This window comes from Vicia villosa, unplaced genomic scaffold (assembly GCF_029867415.1).
Source record: "Vicia villosa cultivar HV-30 ecotype Madison, WI unplaced genomic scaffold, Vvil1.0 ctg.001966F_1_1, whole genome shotgun sequence".
Lineage (NCBI taxonomy): Eukaryota > Viridiplantae > Streptophyta > Magnoliopsida > Fabales > Fabaceae > Vicia > Vicia villosa.
The window spans coordinates 114,740-141,262 of NW_026705794.1; the positions used below are offsets into that span (position 1 = coordinate 114,740).

General features: G+C 31.9%; 4 protein-coding genes and 1 pseudogene across 4 annotated transcripts; 3 read left to right on the top strand and 2 right to left on the bottom strand.

Annotated features, from left to right (window-relative positions):
* Nucleotides 1-1,571: 1,571 nt before the first annotated feature.
* Nucleotides 1,572-2,646, top strand: LOC131637315 (bark storage protein A-like; annotated as a pseudogene).
* Nucleotides 2,647-2,979: 333 nt separating this feature from the next.
* LOC131637302 (DNA-directed RNA polymerases II and IV subunit 5A-like) lies at nucleotides 2,980-5,651 on the bottom strand. The gene is made up of 3 exons (XM_058907886.1): nucleotides 5,166-5,651; nucleotides 3,392-3,505; nucleotides 2,980-3,208 (listed from the first exon to the last, which is right to left on the bottom strand). The coding sequence occupies exons 1-3, from the start codon at nucleotides 5,544-5,546 to the stop codon at nucleotides 3,083-3,085; spliced, it is 621 nt and encodes a 206-aa protein (XP_058763869.1). The 5' UTR covers nucleotides 5,547-5,651; the 3' UTR covers nucleotides 2,980-3,082.
* An 8,626-nt stretch (nucleotides 5,652-14,277) lies between these two features.
* LOC131637316 (uncharacterized) lies at nucleotides 14,278-14,838 on the bottom strand. Its single transcript, XM_058907907.1, has one exon. It carries the CDS (start codon nucleotides 14,836-14,838, stop codon nucleotides 14,278-14,280), a length of 561 nt encoding a protein of 186 aa, XP_058763890.1.
* Nucleotides 14,839-21,360: 6,522 nt separating this feature from the next.
* LOC131637335 (peroxiredoxin-2-like) lies at nucleotides 21,361-23,120 on the top strand. The gene is made up of 3 exons (XM_058907934.1): nucleotides 21,361-21,622; nucleotides 22,024-22,103; nucleotides 22,729-23,120. The coding sequence occupies exons 1-3, from the start codon at nucleotides 21,468-21,470 to the stop codon at nucleotides 22,980-22,982; spliced, it is 489 nt and encodes a 162-aa protein (XP_058763917.1). The 5' UTR covers nucleotides 21,361-21,467; the 3' UTR covers nucleotides 22,983-23,120.
* A 993-nt stretch (nucleotides 23,121-24,113) lies between these two features.
* On the top strand, nucleotides 24,114-26,409 carry LOC131637330 (peroxiredoxin-2B-like). The gene is made up of 3 exons (XM_058907927.1): nucleotides 24,114-24,314; nucleotides 24,831-24,910; nucleotides 25,265-26,409. Exons 1-3 carry the CDS (start codon nucleotides 24,160-24,162, stop codon nucleotides 25,309-25,311), a joined length of 282 nt encoding a protein of 93 aa, XP_058763910.1. The 5' UTR covers nucleotides 24,114-24,159; the 3' UTR covers nucleotides 25,312-26,409.
* The last annotated feature ends 114 nt before the right edge of the window (nucleotides 26,410-26,523 follow it).

Sequence of the window (26,523 nt, forward strand, 5' to 3'; positions counted from 1 at the left end):
TTCACCCAAACCCAAATCCGGAGCAAAACACATAAAATACAACAGTAACATTGAAATTTTCCATTAATTTTCGTACAATTTTCCAACAGCAACATTATAATTTTCCATCAATTATGTAATTTAATGTTTAAGCGGGTATGATTTTGAGTTTCAGACACAGGTTTTATACTACTCAAATCCGCACCCGAAATATTAAGTGGCATCCGAACTCAGTCAACTCGAATTTTCAGTCATTGACTCGATTCGAGTACGGGTGGACCCTGCAGGTTTGGGTCTCCCTGCTCTCTATTGTTTTTGTTGTGAATAATAGTGGAGGTGTTAACAAAGCTCGGTTGATTATCTAGTTTTATATAATTTGTGGTACTATTTTACACAGATTCAAAATGACAAAATATTATATATGGATGACTTAAAGTAAAGTATGTTAATAGATTATTACAAAACAATAGGCTAAATATGGGACATCCTCGGCAAATATTAACATATCAAATTATTGTCTTCTGAACTTTGTTTTTTGATGTTCTGGAGTTACTTACGTCCTCTAAGATAAAGATTCTTCACAACCATATTACCGTTATTTGTGCCTCTAATCGCACCTTGATTAGCAAGAACATTACTTCCAATTTGCTTAGTTAATTGAACATAGCTTCCTTCTTCATCCTCAGTGTCTGTCTCTGTCTCAGAGTTGGCCTTAAACAGATGTCTGTTGATTCGAACGAATTGCTTCCTACAATTTTCAGCATGACTATAAGGGCATGTATTCCACTTCCAACTCTTCGTTCTACAGACTTGTCGAAACATCGAAAGAAGTGCTCCAGGAGAGACATTATGACGAGGGCTCCGAACCAAAAACAATTCATTATTAAGCACGGAAACATTCACGGTCATCGAAAGCCCAGCTTCATACGATTTTAAACCCCAAAAGAAATGACTACTAATACCATAGTAATGTGCCACGGTAACTACATAAGGTTTTTCATCTCCACTCTTTCTCTTCTCCTCTACCACAACAAGACTACCCTCGTCTTCACTCCCGTTACACGCGACACTGGTTTTCGTTAACTCTCCCCGATGATCCCTACTCTCGTTAACAAAACTGAATATGCCAGTTTTACCGAAGTCATCGGTATTAACTGGTTTAAGGAGATTGTTTTCGGCTCTTTCAATAGAAAATTTAACTGGCCCGGGTGGGTTGATTTCGAATCGCGCGAGCTTGGTGGCACCGTCTTTGTTATGCGTTGTTTCCAAAACAAGTTGAGCACAGGATGTATTACCTGCAAAATATTCCAACACAAATTTCTCCAACTTGTCGTCTCCGGAGTAACTGTCTATCCTCTTAAGAATCTGTGTAACACTATTTCCAACTATTAAGTACTTGTTAAGGGGAATGCTATATTCATTTCCCATGACTAGGACTATGTATCTGCTAAATCTACTACTCTCTGGTTTGCACTATTATGTTTGAAAGGAAAATATATAGATGATTTGTAAGTGTTATTTTTATGGCAAGAATATTTAATTATGATAAGATTGGATCTAATTCTGTGCTTTTATATTTTTTTAAAAGATAGATGGCATCCAATTCTGTTCCTAAATAAGTTATCACATCTTATATTCTCTTCTTGTTTAATGTCCCTTTATTGTTAAACGAAAATCTCTTTTTATAGAACTTAAAACTAAACTTTTTTCACAGCAGATAAACCATAGGCACATATTTTCGATTTCATCTACAACATAGAACTCGGGACTATGACGGGACTATGAGTGTGCTCCTCTCATAGTCCCGAGTTCGAATGTTGTTGTAAAATAATATTAGGGCGACTTTGATTAATAAATGTTTCTACTTCAAGTTTAAAATAGATGTATTAATAACTGTTTTTGCAGCATGCTAAATAAAATAAGTCGATCTAACTTTTTAATGTAATTGAGCAGAGGTTTGGTGAAGACAGTGGAGATTTTAGCTGAGAATTTGGTTATGTAAAGTTTTCCGATTACAATAACTATACAAAACATTCCAAATCAGTGGAAAATCTTTTGAAATAGGTCTGGTATTAACCAGAGCAAATTTTTCCTGTGGATGGAACTCCTGAAGTAAAGCAGCGTGCTTTTTGGGTTCCAGTGAACAAAACTTACTTTGAAATTGCAAGAAAGCTCAAGGTGAGTACAACCATTCCACCATCTGATTATAAATATTTATGATGTGCAGTGTGACCGTATTTCAGTCTAAACCATTTGATCGATATTTGACAGTTTAGACGTGACCGTCTAAGTATAATGACGTGGCCGTCTGGGTCTTTATACGAATGAAAATATAGTTATTTGAGGTTAATTTTTCACTTATTTTCTGCAGAATGTTGAATTGAATAGTTGTGTTAAAAAAACTTGCTTGCCAAGGAAGGCTTTTGTGTGAGAGTAAAGAAAGGAGTAAGTGCCAATGTGTTTGTTGACAACAAAGCTTATAGAAATCATTTGAACTCCAAATTTGAAGCTACTCCAACTGACATGGAAAGTGCTGCTGTTGCCTTAGTTTGCTTTCAACATAAAATACCTTTCATTGCCATTAGAGCATTGTCTGATTTAGCTGGAGGAGGTTCCGCATTGACTAATGCATTTGATGTTCTTGTCAAATTCATCTCTTTATTGTAATTTAGTAGCTTTAATGGGTTTCTTGAAGTGTAAGCAAGGGACATTTTTAGAGGGAAAAAGAAACAATGTGTTTCGAATTCTCTCTGATGTTGTGTATTCAAAAATAAAAGCACAATGAAATCTAATTTTTTTGCTAAAGAAAATCTACTTTCAACAACTTCTCAAAACCTTTGTGGAGTCTATGACAACCAGAAGCCAATACAAAGTACAAACTACAAATATAAAAAAATGCAATAAAATCATGCACACCAAGACAATAGAAAAAAGTGAGTCAATTTACGCTGTAATATCAAGGTTTTCAGTAAAAATAACTAACATTACGAACCATCAGAATGACAAAAATAAAGGTTATATAAGCACTGTGCATGCTTTGCAGAAACTTTAGTAAGTATACCATATTGCAAAAATAGTGGAGCATAAGAACTCAAGAAAATCCTTATACAACATATCGGTATGTAACATATCTGCCCGCAGTTTCACTTGGCCGGATAATCCTGACAACTTGTCCACGCCTTAGTCCATAATATTTCGCAATAGGATCCGTCATCAGGATTCTAGGTAGCTGAAAAGCAAACGGTAAATATTAGACATATTGAACCATGACAGAAATTTGTAGTTGAATACTATAATTGCAGAAAACCAGACAAATATAAGCATACAAGACCAATACATTATAAGTTCCCGTCTATACAAATATCAGATATATACAAAAATTATTAAAAACAAAAAAGTACAAAACACTAACCTGTGTTTCTTTGACAGTGTATTTATTGAGCAAAGCTTTCTTCTCAGCATCGGTAAGCACCTGATGTGGCGGTACGAGATAGTGCATCGTGATGTTAACGAGAAGTTCATCTTCCTGCACCACAGACAATTACCTCAACAAACGTGAGACTCCTATATTCTCCTGATGCCAATATCAACACGTAAATTCAAAAGACTAAATTGCTCAATACTTACAATATCAATTCGTAAATTTAAAAGACTAAATTGTTTGACACTTATAACTCCAATGACCAAACGGGTGATCTACATCACGGTGATTTAATCCATTAATCCTTAACTTAACTGATTAACCAAATCTGATTACTGCAGAATCTATTAACTACCTCTCTAGGGTTTAGGGTTAGTTTAACTGATTATTTAATTAATCTAATCAAATTATCTAGATAACTTAACATATTAGCTAAGACTCTGTTTGGCAAAGTCATATTTTGAGCTTATAGGTTATGGCTTGTAAGCTCATATGTTTAAAAAAAGTCTTGTTTTGGAACAAACATTTCTACATGAGCTTATAGCTTAGTTCTACTGACTCTGTAAGCTAATCCAAGTAGCTTATAGCTTATCATTTTTTCTCTCAATTTTACTCTTGTTATCATAATTGGAAAAAATTAAATATTAATCAAACATATATTAAGTCATTTTTCATTGATAAGTTAGTTCAACCGCTAACTTTACCATACACTATATATTCAATTAGTTAGCTTATTCGCTATAGGTCATCAACTAGCTTATAAACTATTAGCTATAAGCTAGCTTATTCCCTAGCGGAACAAAACCAAAGTCTGATAACAGATCAAGTATATGCTTGATACTGACACTCTCTAATTAACTATCTCATCTCTTAATCAGCTAGCTGATTAACCTAATCAATTATCTAATTAACTTCATCAATTATCACCCTTTTTGAGAACCTCTCTGATAGGTAATCTCATCTCCTTACGATTATCTAATCAACCTAATCAATTATCTATCTAATCAACTTAACATATTAACTAAGTCTAATTACTGAAAAAGTACATAACGGATACTCTCTAATTGATTATCGCATCCCTAATTGATTCCCTCATTAACCTAATCAATCATCTAATTAACATAATCAATCATCACCATATTCAAGTACCTTCTTCCAACATCTATATATCAATGAGTTAGCTTATTCGCTATAAAGCCATCAACAAACTTATAAGCTATAAGCTAGATTATTCATATCCGCTATTTTTGTCAAACAGAGCCTAAGTTCAATTATTGATTAAGTATATGCTTGAAACTTATACTCTCTAATAAATTATCTATCTCCTTATCGACTAGCTGATTAACCTAATCAATTATCTAATTAACTTGATCAATTATCACATTTTTCAAAGAGTTTAATTGTTATGCACTGTCAGTGTAAATTCTTTTACACTATCAATGCATCACAACCACTCAATTATATTACTTTTAAAAAAATTAAAATAAAAGTCAAATACTTCCAATAGATTAACAAACCCCTCTGATGGATAATCTCATCCCCTTATGATTATCTGATTAACCTAATCATTATCAAATCAACTTAACATATTAACTAAGCCTGATTACCGAAAAAGTACATGCTTGATACGCATACTCACCAATCGATTATGTCACTAAACCCTAAATCCTAAATCCATCGCCCTTTTCAAATACCTTGTTATAAAAACTATATATCAAGCAACATAACAATTTAGGGTTTATAAAATAAACACAGAAACAATTACCAGAAAGACTTCAAGGCGACATTTCGACCCCATTTCAGTAACAGCAGCTCTTCCATAATGCGAAAGCGGAGTCTGACAAACCAAAATACCTCTAGAAACATTCTCTTGAAACATCCTTTGAATGATACATCTAACAGTCTTAACACCGATTTTGGCATCATTAACAAAGAACACATAGATTTTCTCAGAAGGATTGTTTTTGTGGCTTTTGCTAATAAACAGATCTTCTCTCTTCATGTGATCGCCGAAATTCGATTTGAATTCTTGTCTCGTCATGTCGAGTTCTGTCTCTGGAACAACGTAGTTTCTGTCTCGTAACATTTGTAAAACGGTTTTGTAGATTCTGTGTAGATGCGTTATCTCTTCGTCGGAAAACACCATTGTTGTTCGTCGGAGGATTCAACGCTCGCCTGAGCTCTACGTTTTGTGCTTCAATTTCTTAACTCTTTGTTGCTAAACCCTATTGGGTTACACAGTGTTTGTTTATGTAGGTTTAGAAAAGAGAGAAATAGTGGAAAAAGAGACGGCGAAGAAATTGGATATTTTTATAGTTTGGATAGAGGGAAAATGGAGAGAGGGAAACACATAATGGTAATTTTAATAATTTAGAAATTAAATAGATGAGAAGTGATTATTTAAATATTAGGTTAAATTCTAATTTTGGATGGTTGAAGAAATTAGTCCTCTATTTTGTTTTTAAACTGTTTTGTTTTTTTTTTCTTTTTTCGTAAAAAAATTTTATATGTATTTGTTTAATACATGATAATTACATGAGTTGTATTCGGTTTTATTTTAATGTTATCATATTTACTTGCTTATTTTGTTTTGCATATCTACTCGTGAAGGTATCCCCGACCAGCGGGTCTCTTGTTCTACCCTTTTTTCGGTTAAAACACTTGTAAGGGTGGATTGCTTTTTGAAAGATACCTTCCTCGCGACGGTGAACGAAATTAAAAAAAAAAGTTGGTTGAAGAGTTTTGTATATTCAATCGTATTGCCTTATAGACAGACTCTCAACCTAGTAACCAATATGAAAGCATTAAGCTTCGATAGTTGATGCAGATACAAAACCTAAATCTATCTCTAGATTTTAGCATCTAGTAGATGAAAAGTTTGGATTTAGTAATGACAAATACCTTCTGAGTATCAAGTAAAAGCCATGAAAATATGTTTTAGGTAGATAATCCAAAACAAGCATTAATCACAAATAAATCATAAATATTAAAGCATACGAAGAATTACATAGAACTTCATGATCACAATCGATACATGAGCATTTGGAATACTTCATCTACCCCCCCCCCCCCCCCCAACAAAAGATAAATTAGCTACACTTACTCATTGTCGCTTTACAATGACAATCGAGAAGAAAGACATTGAAAAGCATTTGTTGTCGGTTTCTCAGACAGCACTTTTGCCCTCAATCTTCCTATTCTTTCTCTCATGTCGTGATTTATTTATATATTTTACATATATGGAGATCCTTCCTCTATGCAATAAAAAGCAATCATATGTAGATATCATTGATGTATTTTCAACTACACATAAATTTTATACATGAGAAAGGGAAATAAGGAGGTTGGAATCATACATAAAGTGAATGTTTTCATTACACGATTAGATACTACCATAGGAAAGAGATGGAGGACTAACAAATTAGTATTGGGTTGTGATAGTGGTGGCAAGTACAAGGAAGCAAATAGTGCAACATAAACTGTTACTAAATAATGTGGTTGTGATTTTAAAATTAAGTCAACGTTGATTAAAGATGGGTAAATATACAAGATCAATATAAAATGTGAACTTCAAAATCATAGTTTGCTTGATAAATTTGAAGGCCATACGTTTGTTGGACTTTTAAGTGCAGATGAACACAAACATGTTGTTGATTTGACAAAGCATCTTGTTTCACCCAAACACATACTTCTGTCGTTACAAGAGCAAAATCCAGAAAAATGTCACTCGAATCATGCAAATATATAAACATAAGAGTATGCAACAAAAAGAGGTCAGACGTTCTAAAACGGAGATACAACATTTGTTTAAGCTAATTAAGGGTACATATTGTGTGTATTTGAGTAGAAGAAGAGATTACTCAAATGTTGTGAGATATAATTCTTGGGTCCTCCCAAATTCAGCCAAGTTGTTGAACATTTTTCCTATTGTGTTTGATTATAGACATCATATACAATACAACAAATACAGACAACTTTTGTTTCAACTTGTTTTTATGATGTCAACTAAGTTGACATTTTTTGCTGCATTTGCTTATATGGAAGTTGAATAGACGGAAAATATTTGTTTGATTTTGGATAAGTTGAAATAATAATTTATAAGGAATGTTTATGTCCACATGTGATTTTGACTGATAAAGATCTTTCATTAATGAAAGCAATTAAAGTTGTGTTTCTAAGGACGACTAATTTTCTTTGTCAATTTCACATAAACAAAATTGTTGGTTCAAAAGGCAACCAACATGTTGTTAGTTATATGCAAGAGGCAATAAATGTACTATGGATTAATCTCGTATGGTCCATGATGAGGTGAAGTATCAACAACGATTGCATCAACTGGAGCAAACATGTGTAGATTATAGCTTATTCATTGATCACGTGAAAGAAATTTAGTTGAATCCTCGTAGAAATAGATTTGTTGTACCATGGATCAATCTAGTGTTACATTTAGGCAACACAAGGAATAGTAGGTATCATTAACAATATTTAAATTTTATATTTCTTTGTAATTGTGTTTGTGGGATGCTATTTTTCCATTTAAGGGTTGAGTCAGCTCATTGAATATTAAAGAAAATGTTGGAGAACAGTATAGGTGACTTACGAAAATGTTTGAAGAGTATGAATAACAACGTGAAATGACAATTGGGCAACATTAGAGCTTCTTTTCATAAGAGTTTTTATGAAGTTAAGCGCACACACACGCCAGTTCATTTTATGAGAAATTGCATGGAACGATATCAAGAGCTATTTTGAGATATGTTGTTGAAACCGGAATTCAAAATGTTGGTTGTACTCTTAGAACATCATACATTATTCCTTATGCTTGTGAATTAAGAAGATATACATTGGGTATTAATTCAATACCAATAGATTAAGTTCATATCCATAGAAGGAAATTAAGTATATAAAGTTAACAAGAGGTAGAAATAGATGTTGGATCAAAGGCAGACATGAGTAATGCAATTAAAGCATTCTAGAGAAGATTTAAGTCACTTGATGATGTATGGGAAAATAATAAAAAAGTAGGGCGTGTGAAATTGCTTACCCCACTATGAGTTCAATGTGCTCACCACTTCAAAAAGAAAAATCAAATGATGAGTGAAGAAAAGGATAAATCAATGGAACATGATGTGTATCGTGACTCTTCATATCATGACCATGTTGACCAAAATCTTATTCTTAAAGATCATCAAAGAGGGCATGTAAGCAAATATATCAATTATTATAGAAACCAGCATCTTAGAAACAATCATCACATGAGCAATCATTATATAAGCAATCATCTTAGAAGCAATCCATGTTCACATTTCTTGAACATATTATGACATAGTTAGTGTTGATTCATATGGAAAATGTTGTTTTAGAGTCATTGCAACATTACATGGATATAGTGAGGATGGTCAGTCCATAGTATGTATGAACTTGAATAATTAGATAAGCGCAAGACAAAGTTTATATTATAAGTTATTATGAGATCACATACAAGAAGTGGGAGAATCTTTGAAGATATCTTGTTTGGAACCTCTGAAGGATAGAAAAACACTTAGAAAGGGGTGGTTTGAATAAGTGTGACTTTAAAAACTCTTAAGATAAAAACAATTTGCACAATGATTTTTATCCTGGTTCGTTATTAACGAAACTACTCCAGTTCACCCCCTTAGAGTGATTTACCTCAACTGAGGATTTAATCCACTAATCAATCTTGATTACAATGGTTTTCCACTTAGATACCCTCTAAGTCTTCTAGAGAATATTGATCACAACTTGATCACTCTAGGAATACACCATTTAGATAACCTCTAAGTCTTCTAGAGTATTCTGATCTCATTGATCACTCTAGGAACCTTTTACAATCAATGTAAAATAAATGTTTACAAGAGTATTGAAATGCTTCTTAGAAAGCTATAATCACAATTGTGATATTTCTCTTAAGTTCTAAGCTTAACACTCACTAAATATTACAAGAGTTTGTGAGGTTGAAGATGAAGTTTGCGAGTATATGATTCAGCTGCGTTTCAGTATGTTTGCCAGAATTGTTGTTTTGCTTCTGATCAGAACTTCCATATTTATAGGCGTTTGAGAAGATGACCGTTGGGAGCATTTAATGTGTTACGTGTGTCGTACAGCTTGGCATTTAATGTTTCACACTTTTGTCAACTACCTTGAGCCTTGCTTTTCCTGCTTTTACTGACTTTGCCTTTTATAGCTTCTAACGTTCCTTTTGTCAGTCAGCGTAGCCTGTCATCTTGTACTTGATTCTGATTCTTATATTTGTAGATATAACGTTTGAATAATCAGAGTCAAACAGCTTGGTGCAGAGCATCTTCTTGTCTTCTGAATTTGAAGTGCTTTAGCGTGATACCATAAGAACTTCAGTGCTTCTGCTTCTGATCAAGTTCTTCTGATGCTTCATAGACCATGTTCTGATTCTGCTTGACCATCTTCTAATGTCTAGCGAGAGCATGTTCTGATGTTGCAATCTTGAACCTTCCAAGTCAGTACTTCTAGCGCTGAATTGTGCATACTCTATATATATTTCCTTAAATGGAAAATGCATAGGATTAGAGTACCATATTGTCTTATACAAAATTCATATATAATGTTATCATCAAAACTAAGAATATTGATCAGAACAAATCTTGTTCTAACAACCTCAACCCCAAGAGAAATGGATGATCATATCAAATATGAGTTATGTGATATAAAATTGATACAATGTCATTCTTGCCACTTTAGGGTTTCCTAGGTTGACTTTCTTTCCTATGACGAATTCAGATTCACATATGGTATTCATTTGTTGCATTGATTTTGTAAACCAAAATCATTGTGTTCATGTAGTTATAAATTACTTACTTTTGTTTAAAATTATGTACTTTCATTTAAAATACTTATATAGTGTGAGTAACAAAGTTGCACCCCAACTGCATCTATTGTAAGTTGATAAGTTCCTAAAGATTGGTAGATGATGCTCCTCTACAAAAGAGTAAAACTCTTGTTTACAAAAATAGTACACCCTTGGAGTCACTTGATGCTAGAACTGACCCCCGAACCGGACTATACCAGATTCACATATGGTATTCATTTGTTGCATTGATTTTGTAAACCAAAATCATTGTGTTCATGTAGTTATAAATTACTTACTTTTGTTTAAAATTATGTACTTTCATTTAAAATACTTATATAGTGTGAGTAACAAAGTTGCACCCCAACTGCATCTATTGTAAGTTGAAAAGTTCCTAAAGATTGGTAGATAATGTTCCTCTACAAAAGAGTAAAACTCTTGTTTACAAAAATAGTACACCCTTGGAGTAAATTGATGCTAGAACTGACCCCCAAACCGGACTATACCAGATTCACATATGGTATTCATTTGTTGCATTGATTTTGTAAACCAAAATCATTGTGTTCATGTAGTTATAAATTACTTACTTTTGTTTAAAATTATGTACTTTCAATTAAAATACTTATATAGTGTGAGTAACAAAGTTGCACCCCATCTGCATCTATTGTAAGTTGATAAGTTCCTAAAGATTGGTAGATAATGTTCCTTTACAAAAGAGTAAAACTCTTGTTTACAAAAATAGTACACCCACTACTAGAAAATTCGCTTTTAGTGACCGATTCAGTGACCAAAAAATTTTGGTCACTGTAGTGACCGAATTAGCCACCGAAATATGATATTCATGAGCCAATTTTAATAAGTCACTAAATCGGTCACTAAAATACATCAGCCACCGATTTAGAGACCAAAATTTAGTGACCGAAATTTCAGTCACTGTAGTGACCGAATTAGCCACCAAAATTTGATATTCATGAGCAAATTTTAAGAGGTCACTAAATCGGTCACAAAAAATATTTTTTTATGCAATTTAATTTATATATATAAATTAGAGACCGAAATTTCGGTCACTAATATTTTTTGTTTTGTTTTTTTATTTTTAATCCTCTTTATTATATTATTATTTCCTTTTCATTTTTTAAAGATTTTAATTCTCTTTCAATTTTCAATTTTTAATAAAATTTTCATATTTTTTATTGTTTTAACATATAATATATTTGTTAAAACTATATGTATATATGTTTAAATATAAAATATAACAATAGATGTGAAGTGGTGTAGTGGTAAGTTCTTCTTAAAATATGCGGAGGTCACAAGTTCGATTCCTAGGTATCACAACTTTTGATTTTATTTCATGAAAAAGAATACTAAATTCGGTCTCTAATTCGGTCACTAAAAGCGAATTTTCTAGTAGTGACCCTTGGAGTCACTTGATGCTAGAAATGACCCCCGAACCGGACTATACCAGATTCACATATGGTATTCATTTGTTGCATTGATTTTGTAAACCAAAATCATTGTGTTCATGTAGTTATAAATTACTTACTTTTGTTTAAAATTATGTACTTTCATTTAAAATACTTCTATAGTGTGAGTAACAAAGGTGCACCCCAACTGCATCTATTATAAGTTGATAAGTTCCAAAAGATTGGTAGATAATGATTACAAAAGAGTAAAACTCTTGTTTACAAAAATAGTACACCCTTGGACTCACTTAATGCTAGAACTGACCCCCGAACCGGACTATACCGGTGGTGAAAAGGCAAAAAAATTAGTGCACTCTATCAAGAACAGCAAATAAGCTCTAGCAACATAGTCGGATTGACTAACAACTCGATGCCTTTCAAATATGGTTTACAATTGTTAGTGAGCACAAAAGTAACTTTTATAATTATCGCATCCACAATGACTCATAGTTTCAAAGCCCGTTCAACAGTTTTTATGGTTTCAAGTAGATAAATATTTTATATATGTTTTAATGCGTGAAAATAAATGACAGAAAGTAAAATAGAGATTTCGGTTTAACCGTAAGAAAGCTTGCTTGGGGGTAGATTTTGTCATTACGTATTTATCATGTATAACCATAAATCAATAATATGCTCCTCTACTCAATTATTAATATTACCACGTATTTCTCTCAATTGCATCTCATTTTGGTCCCAACGCCATCAGATCAATGCATTACCTAATAGCCAATAAATCGGTCTATTAACCAACACAAATCATTACGTTCCAACAGTTATAAAACAAAAATACTCCACACCGATCCCACTATATTACATGTAGTTATTGAACCTAACCCTATGTTTAGCGTTAATATGCAATAGATGATTATCTTGGATTGGTAACGACATCCAGTTTTCGAATGTCAAGTTATACCATAAAAATAAGTTTTAGGTGACAAATTTAAAATTGACATTAAGATTAAAGAGTCATCAATATTAAAGCTTGAGTAGACTCAGATAGAGTGTCGTGACATTTTTAATACATGAATATAACAAATACATCTAACCCATAACATGAATATAATAAAGTTTTAGCAACGCTTGTTCATCGTAGTTGTAATGGTAATCCTGCAAAGTTAGGCATGGAAGTTTATATGCCCTGTCCCCTAAGTTGTGTTTCCTCATTCAAACTCCCTCTCTTATTCACTTGTTGTAGACCAATGTGAATTTACTCCAATTCTATACTACCTTACTCCATCGAAACTTCTTTTGCAATGAATTAGAAACCATTATTTATAGGCTAGGATTTGGGCCCCTCCATAGGTGCACCACCTTTGTGCCTAGAGAGCCTACTTTTTTTTTTAATTAAGCAGTTCTAGTTTCCTAACAATTGGCCCTAAATGTAACGCACTAGACTGCTTTTATAATTACTGTCTGACCCCACAAACCAACACAAATTTTTTTAGCATGTTTTATCCTTATTCACACACTTTTAGAGAAATTTCTCAGAAGGCCACTCATCCAAATACTGCTCCAAATCAAGCACGCTTAACTATGGAGTTCTTATCTCCTAGGCTACTGAAAAGAAGATGCATCTTAATTTCTGTAGCCTAACAGATAAAAACTCCACATTTAAGTGTGGTTGACTGAGAGTAGTATTTGGATGGATGACCTTCTAAAAAGTTTCCTGAAAAGCGCATGAGTGAGGATAAAGCATGCTGAAAAGTCTCGTGTTGGTTTGTAGGATTATACGATAATCCTGAAAGTAGTCTGAGGCGTTACACTAACCGTCTTGCATCACTAAGTGTATCACCTTTGTGCTTAACGCATAAAATCTTGTTTCACCATGAAGTACTTGAACCTGGATGTACCACTTGACCTTCTGATCTCACCTAGCACACCTATTTCCAGGCCTAAAACTATGATCCGCCCCGCCAAAAAAGGCAGAGCGAGACAGACTCGTAAACGTTGCACATTTTTAGTCTAAAATCACAAATTCCACAAACTATACAAAAAAATGGTACAGAGCAGAGCGCTTATATTAGAGGGTGTACTCCTAAAACCCTGGTCCAATTCCACAAAAAAATATGGGCAAAAGACATACCCGATAAGTCTCGAGACAAATTTACCATCCCTAATTCTAATTATGTAATATCTTAACAAATGAGTCAACATTTTTATGGTCGAATCTCGTTTGGTAACGTGTTATGAATCTATAATATAAGAAGAGTAATTGTTTTGGAAAACTCAAAACTACCCTTTTTTAAAAATTTTGCCACATCCTCAAAATGAGGGTAATTTTGGTCCAAAATTTACTTTTTCGGACCAAACTAGCAAATGAAACTGGTTTGGTGATTTTGTTATGAAAAGTTATGCATTTTTAATGCTACATAAACCGGTTTTGATGTTTTGTAATTGAAAACCAATAAGTTAAACCCAACTTTATGTATTACTTTTAACTTCTAACATGTCACATCTTGCTTTGAATCAATAAAATACTTTGATTAATTCAAAAACAGACTATACAAGGCGATCGCTTGGATCCAGCCCAACACAATCAAGAAACCCAAGCTAAAAAGAAACCCAAGCTAAACCTATTGCACCATCAACTGTGCTACATAATCTCTCATCTTACTATTATGCCAGCCCCGGTACACAATCATTTCTATAACTCTTTCCTCTATGTTTCTATCTTTTGTGTTTGTATCAAAACTCTTCTCATTCCTATACCTCCATACCTCATATATACATTCAGTGATAGCTAATTTTAACATAGCAGCTCTCTTACTTTTCCCTCTACAATTCAGTACAATCCACTCCAACTCCCTATCCCAGTTCAGAGGCTCATGTTGGATATTGATCCAGTTCAGAACCTTTTTCCACGCATTCTTCATCAGAGAACAATCAAACAACAAATGTTGTTGAGTTTCCACTGCATCACAGAAGCTGCACTTATTGTGATCAATTAAGCCCCATTTCATCAACCTGCTCCTTGTTGGCAGCCTTGTATGGCATGCTATCCACAGTTGGAAAATAGCCCTGGGCCTAGCTAGATTCCCAAACATCAGCTCCTTCCAAGACATCTGATTCTTATTAGGGTGCAAAGCCTTGTAGACTTCCTTCATTCTAAAACTATCACTACTCCATACCACCATGTCACATCTTGCTTTGTTTCAAAAAAAATTCACAAAAGAGATCGCATTTGTCTTCACTTTCCTCCAATTATTTTCATCCTTTCTCTCTCTGTGCCTTTTCAGGTCTCTCTCTTTCTCTGCACATCTCTCTCTTCTTCCCACTCTCTCAAGCTTGTCTCTAATTTCTTCAATCACATTACAAGGTGATGGTTGTCCCTATGAATCTCTGTGTGCCTATTTCTAATCTTCTTTCTTCTTTCAAACTTGTTTTTGAAATAGATTTAGATAATATTTCAAGCTTTTTTGACATGATTTTGAAAATATGAAGTTGTATTTTTCAAACAAAATATGAAATAATGAATAATGGTTTGTTGGTTCATGGTTTTCTTGATTTCATTTTGCACATGTATTGTTATGGGTTTGGAAGTTATTGTTCATCTCTTTCATACAAGTGAAGGTATGCATATGTTCTTAGTAAAAAAATGAAGTTTTGTTGCAAATGCAATGGTGAGTTTAGCCAATATAATGTTGGGTTAATAGTAATTCAACCCCCTGTAATATTAGCGAATTTTGCTTTTGCCCCCTCCCTACCTTTAGGCAACGGTTTTTTCAAAAAAAACCGTTGCCAAAACCTGTCTTTGGCAACGGTAGGGGGGTAAACCAAAACACGCTCATATTACAGGGGGGTAAACTACTATTAACCCTATAATGTTTACTGATTTTCGAACAGGAATTTGTCTGGTTTTGAAGAAAATTGCTCATCTTCTTCATCCAACTGAAGGCATCTTTTACAAAATGTTGTCTTTTGCCTTTACAAAGTCCTCATTTCCTTTTGTTGCGTTATTCATTTTTCACATTCAATTTCCTTTCTCTGTTTTTAACTCTTGAATAATGTAACACCCCGAATTTAATTAAATTGGTTAATTAAATTATTGAAGGATTTAAATAATTGATTTAGTCGAATTTGGATTGTCGGTGTTATTTAAGGGTGTATTTGGAATTATATAAATTGAAGACGGATATTCGGAAAATAATATTAAGAATAATATTATTTATAAGTCGGAATTATTATATTGAAGGAATTATTATTACAAGTGATATTTTGGTTCTTGAGTTATATCTCTTATTGGGCCTAAATTGATTTTGGAGGATATTAAATAAATAAGAGTTGTTAACCACTAAGCCCAAATTGGATTTTAAATTAGGGTTTTAGAGATGAGAAAGAGTAGTTGTCATTTTTGGAGAAAACAAGAATAGAAGAGAAAGAGGCAAGCTTTGGAGAAGATGAACAAAGCTTGAAGATTTCCATCTATGGTGCCAAATTGGAGACCCAACAAGTTGCCTCAAATTGATAAGGTAAGGGTGGGGTTCTCTTCCTATAATGGGGCTTATGAAACCTTGTATATTGGGGAGTAGGAATTTAAGTTATTGCAATGGTTAGTGTTAATTTCTTGATCCTGCTAGAGATATATGAATTTATGTTTCTGTGTTGGTATACTGTTGTGCTATTAAACAATTAGAATGGGAAACTGTTTCCGTGTAAAAATATTAGGAAACGAATATGGATTAATAAATAAGGTTGATGTGTATCTGATATTGAATGATATTGAAGTAGAAGGTTAGAAATGGATGAATAGAGACGTGGGTATAGCACCCTAAGAATGACGGCAACGTATGGACTATTGACGGCGGCATATGTGCACAGCGAACTCTTCCTTTTTGTTTCGTTCTTTTTGTTTTTCCTGTGCCAAAATGAGATAATATTTATGATAGATAATATAATGGGAACCCTTAGCCTTATTATTTTGTTTCATATTATTTCTTTGGTTTTATTAACTTCTAACAGTAGGTAATGTTAGTGTGAAACAGTAGGAATTATAGAACCCATATATTTCAAATAGTCCCGTTTGTTCGAAATAGCCGAATTAAATGGTATAATTAGTTGTCTGGAATTTGATAAAAATTTACGTGGTAGCTAAGTTTAATTAGTAGATTAACATGGTAGTGTTATTTTGTTGAAATTGTGATATTTTACGAATCGACTGAAATTGTGTTTGGTTTAAATATTCTTTATAAATAAATTATAATAATTTAATAGAATTGTCAATAGAGTTGTTAGAGTTGTCAATAGAGTTGTTAAAGTCGATAATAAGTTGTCAGAGTTGTTTTGAATTATTTAGAGTAGTATTTTTATTTGTTTTGAGTAATTCTGACATGTTTAGAGTTGTCAGTGTATAACGTCGGTGTTTGTTTTTTTATTGGAACTTTAACAATTCATATCTTTTGAACCGTAACTCCGTTTGAGTCTCCGTTCGAGGCGTTAGAAAGCTAGCATGATATTCTTTTCAATAAAAATGGTCTTGAACAATAGAATGCTAGAAATTGGAAATGGAGTAGAAATAGAAGTGAATTAAATTAATATAGTGTGATTATTAATTGGTTGATTAAATTAATAGTTGAATTAATTTCAATGTGTTTAATTGATTAGAATACAATTTGGAATTAGATCAACTATTTGGTTTGTCGGTAAATTACGATATTTTGAGAATTTATCCGTAATTGTGTTTTGACTCGAATATGTATGTTGAGAAATATATATTATTATGTCAATGATGTTGTTTTGATATTGATTCTCTGTGGGTAGTTGGATAGCATTAATTTTAATGATTAATTGCTTGATTTTAAATGTGTATGTTTATATATAATTGGCAAATGAGAATTAACATGAGATAGTATGGTTACTAGTGTTAATTGGATTTTGTAAATCGTAATTGATTAATTGACCTTTTATATGTGAATGATATGTATGTGTTGTGAATGTTGTGTACAATTGGTGGATAATTCATCGAGTTGAATTATTGTGATATGCTAAATATTAAGATGGTAGAGATGATCTTAATTGCATATGTTTGATTAACATTGTACATACATTCATATCATGGATGCCTTGAAACAAAGGTGGTTTGCTTTGAAACATAAGCGAGGCTTAGATTCTAAAGTGAATCGGAAGCGGTAAACTATATGTTTACATTTGGTGGCTTTGATCTTGTCCGGATCTGAAGCGTGGCTAGATTCTATATGAATCGGAAGCGGTGGAACTTTGGGTCCACATTGGGTACCACATGCATAGAGTCACATGTCTTGCATTGAGTCACATTGAGGTTAAGTGATGTTTGAATATATGCATTTATGTGATTGTCATGTGTACATGAGATGTGATAATTGAAATTGGTGATGTTTTGATATATAATTGGTTAAACGTGTGACTATGTGATAATGATGGATTGTGTATATATTTGGGATAATAGTATTGAATCTTCTGAGTATTATACTATTGAATTTTGTGCTTACTTGAATATGTGAAATTTATTAGATGATACTATTTACATGATTATGACTTGTTGTGTGATGAAAAGTATGTGAGATTAATGAACTGTAGAAGTATGATGTGTATAGTAGCTATTGATACTTGTGATGTGATGATTTTATATGTCTGAATCCTAGCATGCAATTTATCATATGCCCACTTATATGATTTGATATCTCACCCTTTTCTCTTGTTTCGCCGTTGCCTTTATATTGGTAACGTGCAGGTATTCAAGTATGAAGATTTAGTTGTCGTTACTCGAATCAGTTGTCGCTCTGATACGTAGCACTCTGGGGGGAAACGATTTATGTCATTCATGATGTTGTTGTTTAATTGTGTTATCTTGGTTGAACAAAATGATAAGTTAACTGAGGATATTTTATTGAGTACATTCTTAAGCGATTCCGCTGTGTTTTAATAAAATAAGTTATTCCGTTTCAAAGGTGCTATGTATCCGCTTTATGCGACGAGTTGATTTGTTTTGTTTTTATTATGTGACGCCTCATTTGTTTATTGAGAAATTTTTGAAAACTCTGATTTATATATATTTGTCGGGTAGAAATGGGGTGTTACAAATAACGCAACAAAAGGAAAGTTTTATCACTATATCAAACATCTACTTCTTCCCTTGCCAAAAGGTGTTAGCGAAAGACAAGTTTTTTTTGACACATTGCTCTTTTCCAAAGCTAATATAATGGACCTGAAGTCAAGCTTTAATGGAACCTGGTTTTTGTTTAAATTTTTTGTCATCAAGTTTGTGTTGGTTTAATAGTTTCTGAACTTTATTCATTGTTGATATTTAATCTGTAAATGCTTTTATTTTTCCTCAGACATCTGATTTTTTTAAATCCATTATCTTTAATCTGTTTTTTTTTTTGTTATATTTTGCAGCTTTTGTATGGTTGAAGTGGGAGAAAATTTTGTCAGTCTATCTTTAAAGTATTTCTTTAACTGTGTATATGATTTCTTTATAAACGCTTTCGTTTTTCATCTTTCTAAATCTATTTCTTTAATTAGCAAATGTTAATATCTGTCAAGGTAGAAAAGCTTTTCGTATCAGCCATTCCCGATTTGATGGAGACATGAACTAATTAAGGGCTTTGGATTCGTGATGATGTTTATAGTAGAGGTTTGCGCAAGTGAATTCATGATGATGGTTGAAGTTTTGTGAATCACTGTTCTTGAATGACTTGTCTGGGAATTCATTGGTTTGATTTTGTTACTAGCTTCTGGTTCAATGCCTACTGTAATCTCACCTCAGTGCTACTCTTGCAAGGATGCTTCTGGAATGGAGGTTCTTCTAGATGTTGGGCTAAGGATATCTCAAATTATTAAGGCTTGTTTGTTATTTGAGGTTTTAAATGTTAAATGTCGCTTAAGTTAATCAGTCTATATTTTATCTAAGGAATGCTTTATTAGCTACTTCAAATAAACTCTGTTGAATATAGAAAATTCAAAACTATAGCTTTCTGGTTTTACATACTGGTTTTAAACTCCAGCTTTCTTTCTACTGGTCTTACATTACTAACACTTAACTATCTTAGAACTATAGTAATTTATATTATCATTTCAATATATGCTTTTTAAAAATGAATATAATTAGAAATATTTTGGTTACCATCACTTGAAAAGTCTATATTATTTTAATTTTATCATACTTAGTTTATTATCATACTTCATATTTAAAACTAAATCAAGTTTTTAAAGATAAACTAATGAAACATGGTGCATATCTTAATTAACTATTTAAAATAATTCTTATAACTTTAGAGGTTGCATTCACATTTTTAGGATAATTGGCTTTAAAAATAACAGAACATTAATCATGAAGATATTATAGAGATGGTTATTACTCTAACATCAAATATTAAAGCTTGCATGATTTTGTTAGTTCACAAATGTATCTATAATTAGCATTTGTATATTAGCCATCATGATACGATTTCCTTCACAAAATTTAATAAGAAATTAGTGTTAGCATAGTAAAAACATATTTATGTATATAATAATAATTAAAGTGATTTTGTCAAAATTAATGGATTTGATGTAGATAGCTATCATGTGAATAGTAAAGGTTGCACACTACTCTAAAAAATCCGTTTCCCCAAATTTTGCTTTCTGCATATCTTTTCCCTGCAAAATCTTACCTATCTATCTACCTATAACTTCACATCACGAGGAAAATACAACAACATGTTAGCAGTTGTAACCAAAGCACTTTTTGCGAGGTTATTGAACATTCACAAACTAATGCATACATTTATGGCACACTTTCTTTTGTTGTTCTAAACTCTTACAATGATTCCAATATTTATGGCACACATTTCAAATATAATATAATACAATTTATATATAATAGTGTTTTTCATTATTAGAATCTATAGTGTATCATTTAGGTTACCAACATCAAGTCATGGAAAATAACAATATATAAAAAATTAACTATATATAAATTATATAGATGACATGATATGGCTACGTGAAATGAATTATATTTAGACGGTACGTTAAGAGAGTTTATATTTTCTTCTTCTTTACTTTTATAAATTATTTTATTTTTATCAACTTTATACTTATTTTTTAAATATTAAATAAAGTAATTTTTTTAAAGAATCCAACAATAAAAAATCACAAAAATATTATTTTCTAAATTTCTATAATATATTTTAATTTTATTTACCATGAAATAAGTTATTAATAAAAAATAAATAATTTCTTTAACTTCACAAAATCAAAATAATATTAAAGAAATTTAGAAAATAATATTTTATTAATAACTTATTTCATGCTAAATAAAATCTATTACAGAAAAAAAATATGATATTTTAACTTACAGAAAAAAATCTATTACAGAATTGAAAGTTATGATACACATATTTTTTATTAAATATTATTATACCGGAAAAAATATATTATTGATCTATATATTTTTATATACGCAAATTTATTATTGATTCACATATTTTTGTAAGCAATGCCTAAACAAAAATAATATTTATATATTAAAAAAATCTATTATTAATATAAATATTTTTATATACGAAAAATGATATTTATGACTCAAATATTTATGATTCAAAAATAGTATACGAAAAAAAATCAATTATTAACCTAAATACGCGTATCAGACCTTATTTAAAAAATTTTCTTTAGGAAAAGTTTATATTGTAGCCACACTCTCACCACCACCACCAGCCTATATAACTAGGGTTTTACATTCGGAATCAACACATCTTTTTGACTCATTTCAATTCTCAATTTTTCAGTGACAAAATCATCTTCAATGGCTCCAATCACTGTAGGAGATGCGATTCCCGATGGCACCTTAGCCTATCTCGATCAAGAAAACAAACCCCAATCCGTTTCAATTCATTCCCTCTCCGCCGGCAAAAAAGTCATCATCTTTGGTGTTCCCGGTGCCTTCACACCCACTTGCAGGTTTACCCCTTTTCATCATTTTTCTTTCAAATCTTAACCCTAGAATATCATAGTAACTGAATCAGCTTCATGGGCACCTTCGATTCACCTTTTTTATCCATAAAGTTTTCATTTTTATCCAATTGATTCTGTGTTTTTTGTAGAAATGAAATGTTGTTACTTTGATCTATGATAATTTTGATTTGGGGTACTCAAAATTGTCTTTTTGTTTTGTTGAATTTTATTTTGTTGGATCTAATTTAATTTCTCTTTTTGAGTAAATTTTGGAGATTTTAAGGATTGTGTAACATCATGGTTGTGAATGTTTCACTTTTTTCAAGGTTGTCTTTAGGAAGGAGAAGAGGTTCTGTTAAGAGTATTTCAATATGAGATCTAATTTTTTTCCTCTTTTTTTGGAACAGTTTGAAGCATGTGCCTGGATTCATTGAGAGAGCAGAAGAACTGAAAGGAAAGGGTGTTGATGAAATCATCTGCATCAGTGGTAAAGTTTCTACTCATCTTTGATTATTGTTTTATTGCTTGTTAACAAAAATTATATGGCATGTAGTTCTTAATTCTTAGTTTTTTCAACTTTCATGTTCAATTTTAGATTCATGAATGTTTCAAAATTGGGTTTTCTTTCATGGATTCTAGGTGGCATGTTACTTGATTTGTATTGTTTTTACTTGATTATTGATTGTTGATTTGTCTTTAGTATATCTTGAAAACTAAAAGCTTTCTTACAATGGTTTGAATTTTGTAATTGTGACAAATTTTGGGCCGTATGCGGTATCCCGTTCTTTCCGTTTGCTAAATGATGCTGTCATGGATTGAACTTGGTTACAAGCTTGGTGTCATGTGGCAAATACTATGGGCATTTCTTGGATCTAGATTGGATGATCCATTTAGTTTCTGTAGAAAAATGAAATCTACTTTGATAACTTAATAGTATGATTTCAATCCAACTATCGCTGCATTGTGCTGAAAGCATGAACATGGGGAATAACGACTGCGAACAATCTGAAATCGTCAACAACCATGTTCTATAGGTGTGATGCTGATGATCAAATTGTTGAAGATAAATTCTCTATTAAGTGACTAACTTGTGATTGTCTTTGATTTTGTAGTGAATGATCCATTTGTGTTGAATTCATGGGCCAAAACATTCCCAGAGAACAAGCATGTCAAGTTCCTTGCTGACGGCTCAGCCAAATACACTCATGCACTTGGGTTGGAGCTTGACCTCAGTGAGAAAGGCCTCGGCATTCGCTCGAGGAGGTTTGCTCTTTTGGTGGACGACTTGAAGGTGAAGGTTGCAAATGTTGAAGGTGGAGGTGAATTCACCATTTCTAGTGCTGAAGAGATCATCAAGGCTCTTTGAAAAGCCCTTAATGAATGTTTTTTAGTATTTTGGAATCCAGAACATAATAATTGATGCATTTTGTGTGTAATGTTGTGTACTCTAGAAAAGGACATGATATGTTTGCATATGATGGAGAAATAAAATTGCTTGTTTCAAGTATGTGTTGGTATAGGCTAGTGTTGTTTGTGATAGGGACTTTGGTATTATGAGGTGTCTATATGTCACAATAAGTAAAATGAAATCTTGTGTTGTGTATTTCATCACAATAGTTGGCCTAATAATGATTTTGATCTAAACAATAGAGAGGAGTTTCCAATGCTTTGATATAAATCACAATATTTGGCATACTCTACACAGTTGGCAACTTGGCATGAATAGTTGGACCATTTTAACACCATCTTCGATATAACTCGGTTTAACATCGTCCTCAATTTCATCCGATTTAACATCATACACAGTAAAATTAAGAAAAGTATCATAAGTACAAAAAAACAATTTTAATATTCAAACTCGACATTGACAATATCCGAATATGCATTTTCAGGACATATCTCCAAACTCAAAACTCAACGTTCATTTCTAAAAAAAAGAAATTAATTAATGAAAGTAGCGTAGAAGAAAAAACATATTCTTTACCCAAAATTACAACTTTTGCTTCTTTTATGTGATAAAACACGAAAATGTTGTATTGGAGTGCAAAAGTTAATTGAGAATGAATGAAGATTTTTAAGGGTTTTGATCGAATAATTGTCTTTGATAGTGAAGAAGAAAAATGTAAAAGAGTGTTGCTTTATTTATTTTCCTATTTGACACTTTTGGAGATGCATCTCCGAAATTATCACTAATTAAATTAAGAGTGATTCACTTGCCACATCTTTTATTCGTGTTTAAGAGTGATTCACTTTCAAACACCGTACAATGGTGATTATTCGTGTTTGAAAACACCGTACAATGGTGATTATCGAGATACATCTCCAAAATATTATTATTTTTTATATAAATGAGAAATGATTCACTTGCCATACCCCATGGTTGGATAAAGAAATGCCCAAAATTAAATTAGGTGACACAAATGCCGCCCAACACGTAGACATGAATAATTTAAAATAAAATCCAATTGCACTAAATTAATACAGACAAAAAATTACAAAACTTATAATTTAAGCCTTATAACAGTCATTTCAATTCTTCTTCAATGGCTCCAATCACTGTAGGAGCTGTAATTCCAGATGGCACCTTAGCCTATCTGGACGAAGAAAACAAACCCCAATCTGTTTCAATTCATTCCCTCTCCGCCGCCAAAAAAGTCATCATCTTTGGTGTTCCCGGTGCCTTCACCCGCACTTGCAGGTTTTTTTCCATAAAGTTTTCAATTTTATTCCACTGATTTCTGTTTTTTTGTAAAGATATTAATACTGTGATCTATGATAATTTTAAAATCTGAAAGTTGCGTAGCAGCGATGCAGACAAACAAAAGTATAAGACTATATATATTTTTTACTTCCCCTTTTATAAATAAATTAAAAACTTAAATATTGACTCACTAAAATTTTATGGACAGAAGGAAAAAACTATATTTTTTGTGGGTACCAATATCAATTGTGTAACAATGCACGTACTAAACATGAATAAATAAATAAATAAATAAATAAATAAATAAATAAATAAAGGGAACATACCATACGCATACTGTACGCGTACCGGTATCTGCTGCGTATTCGGTATTGGTGCTTTGCCTAAACGGTGTATGTACATGTGCTTCAGAGTTCAGACGATAATATGCTACTACATCATGGTTGTGAATGTTTCACTTTTAAGAATATTTCAATTTGAGATCTGGTTTTTTTCCCTTCTTTTTTGGAATAGTTTGAAGCATGTACCTGGCTTCATTGAGAGAGCAGAAGAATTGAAAGGAAAGGGTGTTGATGAAATCATCTGCATCAGTGGTAAAGTTTCTATGCCATCTTTGATAATTGTTTTATTGCAACTAAGAATTGAAATTTTGAAAGACTTTCCGTGTTTTATTTTAATTCTTAGTTCTTACAACTTTGCATGTTCAATTCAAGATTCATGAATACTTCAAATCATTGTAAGAAAGCTTTTAGTTTTCTAGTTATGTTAAAAACACAATACAAATCAAGTAACAATCCACAGACTCCATGTATAAAAAGAAGGCCCAATTTTGAAGTATTCATGAATCTTGAATTGAACTTACAAATAAATTGATTTACTTTTTCATGTCTTGCTAAATGATATCATGGATTTAGCTGTGTTCACACATCTGCTATTGTTTATTCCAGATCAAATAGTTTATATCTTAAGATTTGTATTTCGCCAGTTGCCGTAGACTCTTTCAATTGCTTTCTGTTTCGCCAACCAAGCCTTTCTGTACGAAGGTCTGTATTTGAACACAGAAACGCAATGAGAAATAATTGTCTTCACCTTCAGGGATGGGTCAGTTTCGACCAGAGGAATGATGGTATGGCATATCATGTCATGACTGAGTTTTCGATGATCTTGCGCCATGTTAGTGGTGACGCAGGTGTGGGCTTGAGATATCGAACGTATCACCCACGCGTTAAACTTCTTTCTGAATGATGCCTTCAGCATGTATCCACATTCCGGGTTTTTGCATGCAATAGTGACTCTCTCTGGATTTGATCGATCGGCTTTAAAATCAACACAATTTGCTAAGTGCCAATTTGCTAATATTATTTTTTTTCAATATTATATAATCTTAAAATTTATTTTATAATATAAATATAACATTGTTTTACTAACCAACTTCACAACTATATTAACCACAAAAATATAAGTTATTGATTAATTATTTTACTTATAATTCATTAACTACTTCCACTACTTCATTGACCAATAAAATATATATTATTAACCATGTTCAGAAACTAAATTATAAATAAGTTAATTAACATTTATATTCCAAAAATAATTTTAACAAGATAGATAAAAAAAACAATATAAAAAATTTATTGAAAAATTGTTGTTAAAAAAAAAACTAAAAAAAAAAACTAACAAAAATTATTAAAACATTGTAGTTATTAAAAAAAAAAATACTGAAAAAAATTAGGAGGACAATATGTTAAAGAAAAAAAAATTACAAAAAAAAAAAGAAAAAATAAAATAAAGGGGGGGTGTTGTCGCCAGGGGGGGTGGCGACAACACCTAAAATTAACACATGGGCGCCAGGCCCACTGGCGACTGCATTGCAGGCCCAGTGTTGTCGCCACCCCCCCCCTGGCGACAACGTGTGTTTTTAAAAAAAAAAATGACATTTGTGTAATTTTTTTGAAATCTTGGTTATTTCTGAATTTTTTTTTAAAAAAATGGTTATTCAAAAAAAAAATTCTTTTATTTAATCAAAATTCATATATCTAGTTTATAGATATATCAATTATTTATTAAAATAAAAATTAATTTTATTTAAAAAAATGATCAAAGAAATATAATCTTTTATTAGTGTAACAAAACATTTCTTAAATATTAATTCCTAATATATCAATAATTTTATTATTTATACTTACACTAGTACTTTCTAATT